Raw genomic sequence first — 9,440 nt, 5'->3', positions numbered from 1 at the left:
CTCTCTCTCTCTCTCTCTCTCTCTCTCTCTCTCTCTCTGTCTCTGTCTCTCTGTCAGGTCACCTGCTAGGCCTGTCCCACGATGACTCTAAGTTCTGCGAGGAGCGTTTTGGTGTGAACAGTGACAAGCGTCTGATGTCCTCCATCCTGACCTCCATCGATGCTTCTAAACCCTGGAGCCGCTGCACCTCCGCAACCATCACTGACTTCTTTGACGACGGCAATGGTCAGTGAATGAGGGATGAGAGTGGGGTACTAGAACCAAATTCATATGTGACCGTCACAGGCACTTCCTGGTTTCTTTCCAGTATGCACTTGATTCTAAATTGACATAATGTGTAAAGAAAAATGTCGAACGCAACGTAACGTGGTAAATAAACAAGTCCCAACAAGCACACAGGAGCGTTTAGTGATGTTGTAAAGGTTATCGTTTGACATGCTGCCCTTGACTACCAGTGTTTGAGCTAAGCTAACCTGGATGAGCGAACTTTGCCCATTTCTTCATCAAGAACCCTTTCTCTCGCCTTGTCTTTAGCCTGAGAGTGAGGCAAAAATGTAAATGTTCAACTATTCCTTTTAAACAAAAAAGGACCGATCAACAGTAAACATAAGAGTTAGTAGTTCAACGCCAGGTAAATTAGTCACATACATAGACTATTAATGTGGCACCCAGGTTCAAAAAAGATGAGCAGAAAAAGGTGAACGTTTGTTGGGCAAGACCTCAACATACAGTCACTTATAGGGCATAGGGTGCGGTAATATGCTGGCAAGTTCAATCTTTTAGAGGAGTGTAGCCGATGTCACACTTTGAACTTTATTAAAGGTGGATTCAAACATAACTTAACTTGTCAAACTCACTTCATGTCAAAACAGTGAATATCTCCTCACGATCCGCACAACCTGTCCATACTGGTGTTAATACACAGCTAGGTTCTGTAAATGGGTATGTAAACAAACAAAGGGCCCCACCGTATAGCTAACAACATGACTGTTGGCGTTTAGGCAAGGCAAGTTTATTTATATAGCACAATTCAGACAGGGCAAGGCAATTCAAAGTGCTTTACAGGGGCACAAAATACATCAAGATTAGACATAAGACATTGCATTTAAGAGATAACAAAAACATAGAACAAATACAACGTTTACAGATCCTAAGCTGTGTATTACTATCACTGGATCAGATATTCACTTTAATTTTGACCAAAGGTGATTTTGAGAAGGAAAAAAAAGGCGTTCTCCTGAATCGATGACACCTTCAAAGCATCTAATTCATGCAAAAATCACCCTTTTAAATTTTTTTTTCTTTCTTTCCACAGCCGAGTGTCTGCTGGACTCTCCCCGCGTGCCCCTGCTTGGCCCCGAGGAGCTCCCAGGGCAGAGCTATGACGCGGTCCGCCAGTGTCGACTCGCCTTCGGGCCTGAGTACACTGTGTGCCCGGGCATGGACGTGTGTGCCAGGCTGTGGTGCGCCGTGATTCGCCAGGGCCAGATGGTGTGTCTGACCAAGAAGCTGCCGGCCGTGGAGGGCACGCCATGCGGCAAGGGACGCATCTGTCTGCAGGGCAAGTGTGTGGACAAGACCCGCAAGAAACACTATTCGGTAAGATATGGGGGGGGGGGAGAATATGGATTTAGAATATGAAAAGTTTGTCAAGAGAGAGGATAAAAAGGACTGAAATAAATAAAAAAATCCTTTGTAGTGTTCAAATATGTTAAAGCTACAGAGAGTAACTTTTTCACATTATGAATGGATGTCCGTTACATTCGAGGCCATTGCCAAACGAGTTGACGCAAAGTGTCAAGAGAGACACAGGACTGAAATCAAAAATCCCATGTAGAGTTCAAATGTTTTAGAGCTATAGTTCGTAACTTTGACAGTGTTGTTGTAATTACTCAGAGCTCACAATATACAATTCAAAAGGAGCAAGAAATAGAGAAAATGGGTGAGAGGTTCTGTATGTGGTCTGCTTTATTGAATGCCGCTGCTGCTGTGTGTGTGTGTGTGTGTGTGTGTGTGTGTGTGTGTGTGTGTGTGTGTGTGTGTGTGTGTGTGTGTGTGTGTGTGTGTGTGTGTGTGTGTGTGTGTGTGTGTGTGTGTGTGTGTGTGTGTGTGTGTGTGTGTGTGTGTGTGTGAGGCAGGGGAAAGAGGGAGAGAGAATATTTCCTTTGTGTTTATGTGTCTCACGAGGGCTGGAGATGAGAGTGACTGCATCGTTTGGCAGACGTCAGTACGTGTGGATCCGGCCCAAGCTCTCACTCGCTTGGTTTTTTCACCCGCCTTGTATGACAACCAGTGTACTAGTCACACTATAAGCCACTTCCATTTTAGCCTAGAGGATCTTTTAACCATCTATATGTTATTGTAGCATGATATGATTGCAGATTACATAACTGTTTTTACTGTGGAAAGAAGAAGCGTTTCAATTCAAGGGCTCTGAAGAATTCAATGGAAAATCTGTTTCCATGGAATGCCTTTGCAAAACTGAGGGGTATTATAAAGCCAACTTTGTCTCGTAAAATATTAAAAGCAGCCATTTAAAAAAAAATTATAATCACCGATGACTCATGTAGCACTGGTTGGGAAAAAAACACAAAAATGAATAAATTGCCTCAAGTATTTCATTCAAGACTGTTCCCTATCAGTAAAAACATGTGAGCTGTTAGACCACATTCACAGTCATGAGTCTGTTTTCCACACCACAAATGCAATGCCACGTTTTTCCCTTCATCAATGTTCTCTCTCTCTCTCTCTCTCTCTCTCTTTTTCTCTCTCTCTCTTTCTCTTTGGCTGTCCCATGTGACACGTGGCAAGCCACAATCTCCGACTTCTCCCAACATGTCTAATAAGCACTAATTGTCCTCTTTCATCTCCTCTTTTTTCTTCTTCTCTGTATTCTCTTCCTCCCCCTCTACCCTATGATCTCCTCCGACTGTCATCTCCGGGCCTACTCATAATAATAATAATACAATACTCCTTGATATGTATTCCATGGAAATTATTTTTGTTTTGTTTTTTCAATTAAAAAAACAATGGATCTATGTAATGAATGTTTGATATGTATATTTCAGGCTGAAGTGGTTTTAAAAGATTGACTCGTTTAAAGTGGAAAAAAGACTACATTTTTACAGCCATATTTGGGAAGTTGACATTTGTCATAAGAGTGTGAGCAAATGTATTTATTTTTTTAATCTGACACTGCAACGACAAAATAATAACAATGCATTCAAATCATTGTTGCTGCCAATCATTGACCAATCTCTGGGCCTGATAATAATAATAATAATAATAATAATAATAATAATAATAATAATAATAATAATAATAATAATAATAATAATAATAATAATAATAATAATAATCATCAAATACTCCTTGAAATGTATTTTATGGAAATGATTGTAGTTTTTTTGTTGTTTTGTTAAAATCTCTCCTCCACTGTCTATTTTTTTACCCCAGGCTTCCAACCACGGCAGCTGGAGTTCTTGGGGGGCTTGGGGTAGCTGCTCGCGCTCGTGCGGAGGCGGCATTCAGTTCGCGCAGCGTCTGTGCAACAACCCGCCACCGCGCAACAACGGACGCTACTGCACGGGCAAGAGAGCCATCTACCGCTCCTGCAACGTCACACCCTGTCCGCCAGCAAGTGAGTGTGACCAATGAAAGGAGAATTTGAACGTGTGATTTGCATTATTACAGCTGATTCAAGTGCTCAGTTTGTTTTTCAAGCAGCTGGTGAAAAAATATATGATTTAAATTTGACAATAAGGCTTTGGGGGTGGTACATTGCAAAATAATGCATTCACTCATGACACCATAGGCCGTCTTTTGAAATACAAATATTAAATTAACATAAACCTTGTCAAAATGATGGATGGTCGTTTGCTCTAAAAGGAAAACAATTTGAGATCCAACAACACAGTCCTTTTATGTCAACTCTCTTTTTGGTTGGAACTTTTCTCCAGGTAAGAGTTTCCGGCAGGAGCAGTGTGAGGTGCGCAACGGCCCCCAGACGGACCCAAAGGGGGTGAAGACCTTTGTTGAATGGGTGCCCAAGTACGCCGGAGTCCTGCCCAAAGATGTGTGCAAGCTCACCTGCAGAGCCAAAGGAACCGGCTACTATGTGGTGTTCTCTCAGAGGGTGAGTTCATTTAAGTGAATAGAAAAATGGTTGCAGCTTATTTAAAGGTGCACTGTGTAACTTTGGGTGTGTCAGAGAAGTGAGCATTTTCTAAGGTAAATTCTCATAATTGAATAAGCAAACTTTCCTCAAAGGATAATCGGCTGATTTGAAGTTTAGAAAGCTACCTGAAAGGTTTCACTGTTGTTGTTTATAGCAGTAGGGCCTGCAGCTTTGTTCACACAACATAGTCAATACTCACATTTGGTTCCGGGTGCCTCAAAATAATTTTGTTTTGATTTATGATAGTAGAATTATTCAATGCTTAGAATTACATGTAGAGTAAAATATGTTTTGTAAACTAACTGTAGGTTCTGCAAATGTAAACAAATCTACATAATGCACCTTTAATGAATTATTGTTTTTAAGTTGATTGTGATTTTGTGACTGTTTTTGTCGTCTCAGGTGGTAGATGGGACCGAGTGTCGGCCCTACAGCAGCTCTGTGTGCGTGAAAGGGAAGTGCATACGAACGGGCTGCGACGGCATCATCGGCTCCAAGCTCCAGTTTGACAAGTGTGGTATATGTGGAGGAGACAGCACAGGCTGTATACGCGTGGTGGGCAACTTCACCAAGAAGAGGTAAATGGGGACGTGCACATACAAGGAATGCATGGGTCTTAGTTTAAGTGATAGCGAAGTGATGCCAGGGATTATCTTGTACCCTCATGGCTTTTCTTTTACGGTACAATGAAATGATACCATATCCTGCATTCTTGTCATATCGGCAGAATGGAAAAGAACTTGCATAGCGTTATTTGAACGTTCACACGGATATTTAAAGAGGTTTCTCCGCCTCTTTGCTGACCTTTTTCAGTCACTCTGACCAAACTAAGAAGTAGCAGACATAGGCAATGAGGGAACTAACATTGTATATTATTGGAAATTATACAAATGCAACCCATATAGCCTAATCGGAAATGTTTGGTGCTTTGTATGTAGTTCAGTTAATTGTCCACATCTTCAATTTTTTTTAAGTTAATATAATGGCAGTCTGAATATTAGACTACTAGCAGGTAAGGTCAGATTTTTGTATTGCTACTTTATGGTTATACATTCTTCTACGTTATGTCGCGTGCTATATTTTTTACACGTTATGTCACTTCCTAGTTCCTAGTTTCCTTTTTAGTATGTATTTCGTTCCTTGAGACGTAGAGGGTGCAAAAAAAAAATGCAACATTTTAAATGGTGTGCTATTCCTTTAACTAGTCTTTTCTCGAATTAACCCTCAGTAAGGGCTACACGGACGTGGTTAAGATCCCCGCCGGCTCCACCCACATCAAGGTCCGCCAGCACAAGGCGCGGGATCAGACGCGCTACACCGCCTACCTGTCGCTTCGTCGGCCAGACTCCGGAGACTACCTGCTCAATGGAAAGTTCATGATATCCACCTCCGAGACGGTCATCCCCCTCAATGGCTCGGTGCTCAACTACAGCGGCTGGAGCCAACGCGACGAGTGGCTCCACAGCATGGGGCCCGGGGCGCTTCGTGAGCCATTGGTGGTCCAGATATTAGCCACCGACGCCAAGAAACCCCTGGATGTGCGCTATAGCTTCTTCATGCCTCGCCGGACAGCGCCGCAGCAGCTAAACCCAAAGTCCACCGTTGCAGCTAGCACGACGACCACAACAGTATCCACTACTACGACAGCCAAAACTACCACCACCACCACAAGTAGCACCACTACATCTACATCTTCCGCCCCCACTGTGTTAGCACCAAGGCCCCCCTCTACAGCTCCTCCGGGCCCCTCCACCACAACCCCAGCCCCGGGCCCCCAGTGGGCCACGGGCTCCTGGATGACTTGCTCCAGGACTTGTGACACCGGCTGGCAAAGCAGGACGGTGCAGTGTAAAGACCGGCACGGGAAATTGTCCAAGGGCTGCACGCTGAGTTCCCGCCCGTCAGCCTTCAAACACTGTCTAGTGAAGAAATGTTGAAAGAAAATGTATATTCCTAAGACTATTTTGTGAACATATGATAAAAGGGTTTTCTCAAGTGCTGAGTGGGATGTAGGACTTATGGATGGACCCTGATGAATTTGATGGAACATAGACCCTTGAACAGGACCGCGAATGTTGGGCGAATGGGTGACCCAGATACACAGAGACGGATGTACTTGACTATATGCCAAAAGGATTGTGTCCAGGAATAATAATAGTAGCTATGCAGGGAGCACAAGTAGGACAGAGGACAAGTTCCCATATGAACGTGACAAATGTGGCCATGGCATAGCAAAGGACTTCAATTGTATGTCATTTTTTCCACATGGACAGAAACTGATTGTCTGATTTACTTCCGGTTCCAAACCCTGGAGGCTTAGTGTGTGTAGCCCTGTAATGGCATGCGTCTCTTGAGTGTGTGTTCTTTTGTATGGCAATTTCATGTGTTCTAATCACTGTGGGGATTTGGGAGTCATACCCCCTTTGTCTTTTGTCGTGGGTGTTTTTTCGGGACAAGCCCCCTACCATGGGAAGCAATCGTTGTCATTTCAGCCTATATTATAGCCCTGTCCCCAAGACTGTCACGCCATCTCGGACATTTCAGTCACTGAAAGGCTCTTACAATTTGTTACAGAGAGTGTGTTAAAAATAATAACTCATTAAATGGTAGACCATCTCAGCAGCAATCTTCTTAGAAACTGTTAAGAAACGAAAAATCAAGATGTTTTCCCCATTGACTTCCATTAAAAACCTGTGTAAAATATGACACAGGATTTTCTTTTTGTGTATCTCAGCGGCAGTGCTGCCACTAATGTCCCAAAGGTTAATTTCACCAATAATTCTTAGTTGGTGAACCCCTTCGCTTTCGATGGCCTATTGGTATTCTTCCACGTAAAAATAATTGTATAAGCCATTCACTGATTGGAGCGTCCAAGTTAAAAAAAAGTGTCTTGGATCAAGGCCACACATTGTACATAGCTGGGATAACAATCCAGTCATATCCAGTCTTTTTGGGCTCAGAAACTAGTCTGTGATTGGGTTCCTGAGAGGTTTATAAGAGATGTTATTCCTGATGACACAAGTATCGATAGTACTGAAAGTGATAATCACATAGTGTAAACACACAGCAGGATGAGATTTTGAAGTGTGGCCTTTTCAAGGGGAAAAAAAACAGTTATATATATCGACAAAGAGGACAAGTGGCCACGACTCTCCTCAACATGTATGGATGTTAATGATGACTCACAGGTTGTGTGTGTGTGTGTGTGTGTGTGTGTGTGTGTGTGTGTGTGTGTGTGTGTGTGTGTGTGTGTGTGTGTGTGTGTGTGTGTGTGTGTGTGTGTGTGTGTGTGTGTGTGTGTGTGTGTGTGTGTGTGTGTGTGTGTGTGTGTGTGTGTGTGTGCGTGCGCATCTCATATTCATGTACCCAGGCCTGTGTCTTAAGCACATAGACTTTTTGTTACCATGACCATTCGTCTAGAAGGCTTCTTCACTCTCAGTTCCATTTTGTATCAATCATTATGCTGGTGCTGGGAGGTTAACAGCCCTCATGTTTTTCTTTGTTTTTTTGTTTTTTTATTTCTGTGGAGGTCAATATTTGTTTGTTTGTCTGTTTATCTGTTTTTATGAAGCAATGCTTAAATATGACAAAGTGTGCCCTGGATACTCGCAACGACAAGCCAAGAGAGATATACTAATGCAGTCATTAATGTCCTTTTGCAATTCAACTCATTCTTCATTTCCTTTCTTTTCTTCACTCATTCTCCATTTTACTTTACATCTAGAATGTGTTTTTTTTTGTTGCCACATTACAATTCAGATTGTGCCATAAAATGGATGATTTTAAATGGTCAGTCCACCCAAAAAACACAAAGAAATACGACCTCTTTTGGAATCTAGCCATGGGGTTTTGATATTATACTGTATATCATATGACTTTTTAATACGTTGCCTCTGTTACCTCAAACAACCCACAGATCTCACAACAATTTCTTAAGTGCTGCCAGATTCTAAAGAGCGATGATGCGGTTATTTCAAATAAGTACTTTTCTATTTCTAAGGAAATTAATTCACTCGTTCTATTGTTGAGAATGAGATCAGAAAATGTATTCCATTCTTATGTCACTCCTTCATAGATGAAGCCAGCTAGAGCCAAGAAAAGTCCAGGGACTACAGGTGGAAAATAGCAGTTTGCTAGAACCTGGTACAATGCATCTCTCCTTGTTTTAAACAAGGTTAATGTTTCTTTTGTACACTGTCCCTGTTTAAATAAAGTTACATTACATTACAAAACAGCTAGGCTGGCTCTGTCCAACTATTAATAATACGTCTTTTGACTCCTGATTCAAATGTTGAATTAACCTTTGAAGTTAAACAAATTCACAATCTGCATAACTAGATATCATTAGGGTTATTTTGTCATTTGAATGAACACACCCTTTAAAATCCTCCACCAATGCTCACAGTATACTGCTTTTATTTCAGACGCTGTTTTTGGGTCGACATACCACTCACAACCATCTCTTCTTCCTGTCACACATTCCAATTTATTTACACAATGTAGACATTTTTGTACAATGAATATTTTTTTCATATACGCGTTAGTATTCAACCATATATACTGTACATCCAAATGTACACACACACGCCATTGAAACAATCCTTCATTAATGCAGTAATGAGTGTTTTAAAAACCCTTGCACACACACACACACACACACACATACACACACACACACACACACACACACACACATATACTCAACCTACTTTGACTCTTCCAGTGGGGAAAATCCTTCTCGCAGAACGACAGAAAACACAGCACTGAACTTGTAATTTATTGTTTGTACAACTGCTATGTGTGAATAAAGAAACAAGATGAGTTTTATTTATTATAGTAATTTTGTATCAAATTACTATTTAACTTAGGAATATGACTGTGCAGAATCATTCCTTTGTAAGAATATAGTGTTTTTTCTTTTTTCTTGTCATCCACATGAATATATGTACATAAAAATCTATATATTTAAAAATCGTTGTGTCTGTGTGGTTGATTTGTCATCGCATCAATACATTCACATTGTAGACTATTTGACATTGTTTCTATTATGGGAAACTAATCGCTGTCATCACACACTCATACACACACACACACAGTCTTCTACACAAGTACAATTAATATTCCCATCATGTAATTATACTCCATTACAAGTATAAACGTTTTACTTTAAGTAATATGTATACCATCAAAATGGTAAATCAAAAAAGTTAAGTACCCATAATGCACTCTGGCCCCTCTTGTATTTCTATATTGTAACTGACGG

The 9,440-nt window shown here is 41.3% G+C and overlaps 1 protein-coding gene across 1 annotated transcript in view; it reads left to right on the top strand.

The window, feature by feature from the left end:
* The window catches only part of adamts5 (ADAM metallopeptidase with thrombospondin type 1 motif, 5 (aggrecanase-2)), a 16,175-nt gene extending 7,069 nt beyond the window's left edge, over positions 1–9,106 (top strand). Inside the window, 6 exon segments of the mRNA XM_080052710.1 lie at positions 58–225; positions 1,316–1,599; positions 3,457–3,640; positions 3,960–4,135; positions 4,580–4,755; positions 5,406–9,106. Of these exon segments, the coding sequence (XP_079908836.1) occupies positions 58–225; positions 1,316–1,599; positions 3,457–3,640; positions 3,960–4,135; positions 4,580–4,755; positions 5,406–6,114 (1,697 nt within the window). The 3' untranslated portion in view covers positions 6,115–9,106.
* The last annotated feature ends 334 nt before the right edge of the window (positions 9,107–9,440 follow it).

Source organism: Ammodytes marinus (genome assembly GCF_949987685.1).
Source record: "Ammodytes marinus genome assembly, chromosome: 24".
In the NCBI taxonomy this organism is placed as follows: Eukaryota; Metazoa; Chordata; class Actinopteri; order Uranoscopiformes; family Ammodytidae; genus Ammodytes; species Ammodytes marinus.
The sequence above is the reverse complement of the archived record's forward strand: the minus strand, read 5'-3'. Positions and strand labels throughout refer to the sequence as shown.